The sequence below is a fragment of the Agrilus planipennis genome, unplaced genomic scaffold (assembly GCF_000699045.2).
Source record: "Agrilus planipennis isolate EAB-ADULT unplaced genomic scaffold, Apla_2.0 scaffold282, whole genome shotgun sequence".
NCBI lineage: Eukaryota > Metazoa > Arthropoda > Insecta > Coleoptera > Buprestidae > Agrilus > Agrilus planipennis.
The window spans coordinates 56309-59259 of NW_020439604.1; the positions used below are offsets into that span (position 1 = coordinate 56309).

At 33.8% G+C, this 2951-nt stretch overlaps 1 protein-coding gene across 1 annotated transcript in view; it reads right to left on the reverse strand.

The window, feature by feature from the left end:
- Nucleotides 1–2130, reverse strand: part of LOC108740855 — an 11521-nt gene extending 9391 nt beyond the window's left edge. The window contains exons 1-2 of the mRNA XM_025979387.1: nt 1949–2130; nt 1462–1786 (exon numbers count right to left, since the gene is read on the reverse strand). Of these exons, the coding sequence (XP_025835172.1) occupies nt 1462–1786; nt 1949–2077 (454 nt within the window). The 5' untranslated portion in view covers nt 2078–2130. The remainder of the gene's footprint in view (nt 1–1461; nt 1787–1948) is intronic.
- Between the last annotated feature and the right edge of the window lie 821 nt (nt 2131–2951).

Sequence of the window (2951 nt, forward strand, 5' to 3'; positions counted from 1 at the left end):
AAAGAGACAAAGAAAATTCTCTTTGACCAGGGTAAAAAAATATTACAAGTGGTAAAACAAACAGAAAAACAAAAATGTACCGACAACGTTTCGCTTTCGCTCTCTCACTGTGCACGCGTTTACGCGTCTTTTACGTAAGATATCATTATTTCTAACGCAAATGCGTTCAACTATTTCAAGAGGTCCCATGAAGAAAACGAAAGTGCTACCACAAAGGTCGTAAACGTAATCCAGCCGGTAAAACCCTACTCTCTCTTTAACGCTTTAACAAAATCGCCAAAGCGGAGAGCAGCGGACCGAGATCTTTTCGAAGAGTTAATTGCAATGGGGTGACGATGGATCCTACTCTCCACAATTTCCACAAAATTTCGCTCCATCGCAATTTCCCCAGATGTTTCCAGCATACCTACTTACAACTCTCAACCGACACAAACGTCTTTATCATCAACAAAACAATTCAAATAACGACAACCTTCCTAAACAACAATTGTCTCTAAAATAACCAAATCATATCCTCTTTCTATCTTTCACATCCATCCTGGTATCTATTTGAGATCATACAATTGCATCCCTTCTCATTCTCTAGATATATATATATATATATATATATTTAGAGGAAATCAAATTAATCAATCATATCGAACAACAAGCTGTCTCTTCTCGGAAATCTCTCATCACTCAAACACTTAGCGGATTATGTGTACTTGGGGTATATGATGCTGTTAGGTGGGAGTTAAGGAAGTGAAAAATTGATGAATTTTCCGATACGTAATTTATGGACCGTGATAAACAATTTAATAGTCGGTATTATAAAGAGATAAACAAATAAACTTAAGTAATCATGTATAGAACAATAAACTGTTTATTATCGGAAATTTCCTCTCATCTCTCAACCACCTCGCAGTTGTAAATGTATTTGGGGGAAAATGAGAGTCCGGCCGGAAGTTATGATCGTTTTACGTGGGGGGTTGGAGTACGTAATTTATAGGCTGTCATATACAACAATTCGGTACAGTTGTTATTATAAAGAGCAGTATTGTTTGTGCATTTTTATTGATTTCATAAACAAATCAAATTTATTGATCTCATTAGGTAGGCATTGAACAATATGTTAACATTGCATTTTCATCGGCGTATATTAATCTTTCTCCATTAAATTATCAATGCTAATTTCATTAATAAGAAGAATTTCTCTGCATTTATCGTAAACTAACGAACACTTACCTGCCTATTTGATTTTTCTTCTTATAAATACAAATAATTACGTACTATGATTCATTTATTGAAAAAAGGAAGGAATTAATTGAAAAAACTCATTCAAGTTGCTAACAGATTTAATATCAATTCATTTCGAACAAATTTCNTACTATAGAATGTCACCTCAAGGTAGGCCTAGTGGCGTCATCTCTTGGTTAGGCCGGAAACTTATCAATCCACCCTCGTAATTATACTCATTCTTACCTCTTCTGGAATTGCTATTTATATTGACGCAATTGTAATCGATGGTGTACAAAGAGTTATTGTACCCAAGAATTTTAAATTGCAGTGGGCTGGCAGCATTATTGTATTTTACATTTATAATCCCTTCACCATTATCACTAGCCAATGTAATTACGCCATCGGAACTGGGAAGCCATTCGTCTTTTGAGACATCTTTTTGTCTCAAAGAGAAATTCGACACCGTCAATAGTGACGATCTTCTTCTAAAGGTTATTTCTTGGCAGTCAGCTTTCACGTTGAAAGTAAACACAGTGTACCATCTGTGTAAAATACCATCATCTCCGTACTGTTAAGAAAGGTTTTAATTGAGTTGGTTTTGCAAATGATACCGAAGTAACTTTTTGGAATACAAAATATCACGTCCAGGTGTCTAAGTTATGGTAATTAATCTAAGTCAGGATCGGATTGAAACTCAAGGACAAAGTGACAAGTAAAAAAGTCAACTTACCCTATTAACTCCTGGGAAATTTTTTACTGGCTTTATATTTCTGTCTTCACACTGGCCTCGAGAGACATACTGTGAGTAAGACGATGAAATCAAAGCAACAAAAACAATTGCGAAAAGTTGCTTAAACATTTTTGCTGGCTAACTTTTAGTGTGTTGATTGCAAAGTGGAATGGTCCTATACGTATATATATATGTATTGAAAAGTTGTTGAAAAATCAAATTAATTAATCGTATCGAACAATAAGCTGGCTTTTCTAGGAAATGTGCCGCAAATATCTTATCACACAACCACTCAGCGGTTTATGTGTATACTTGAAAAAATAGAGAATGCAATCGGGCGATATGGTGCTGTTAGGTGGGAGTAAGGCAAGGGAAAAATTGAAAAATCTTGGGGTACGGTGAAAAACAGTATTTTGTGTGCGCTTTTTTGTATTTTTAAAAATAAACTTGATAAACAAATCAAATTAATTAATAAAGATGTATGTCTTAAGTATTTCCGAGTAGAAACAAGTATATACTCTTGTTTATAATTCTATTGTTTTCTTGACATTATCGCGTGATGATTATTGAATGAATGTATACTTGTACACTAGTATTTTAAACTAGCTTTATTTTGTAACTGCGCTTCTATCTATTTAACTGTATCTATAATCAAATTGTGTAAGTAAAGTGATACATAGTAATCACTTGATAATTTACGAGGTATGTTCGGTATCGCGAATTTTGAATTTCCGCGGTTTGGGCTATATTCGATTTTCGGTTTTTTTGTAGCGTTATGTTGGTACTCATGTCTGTAACTTATACAGACCAGTTCGGTCATGTTAAATGTATTAAAGTATTAGTAGTAATAAATTAATTTTAAACAAGGGGGCATTTTTTGCGAGGGCCAGTAGAAAATAATAAAAAAGTTTTGCAAACTGTACCGTGTGACATGAAAGAGCTTGTTGTAAGGGTCTCAAATATATATATCGTATCTTTTTATAATTTTAAAATAAATAGTTTT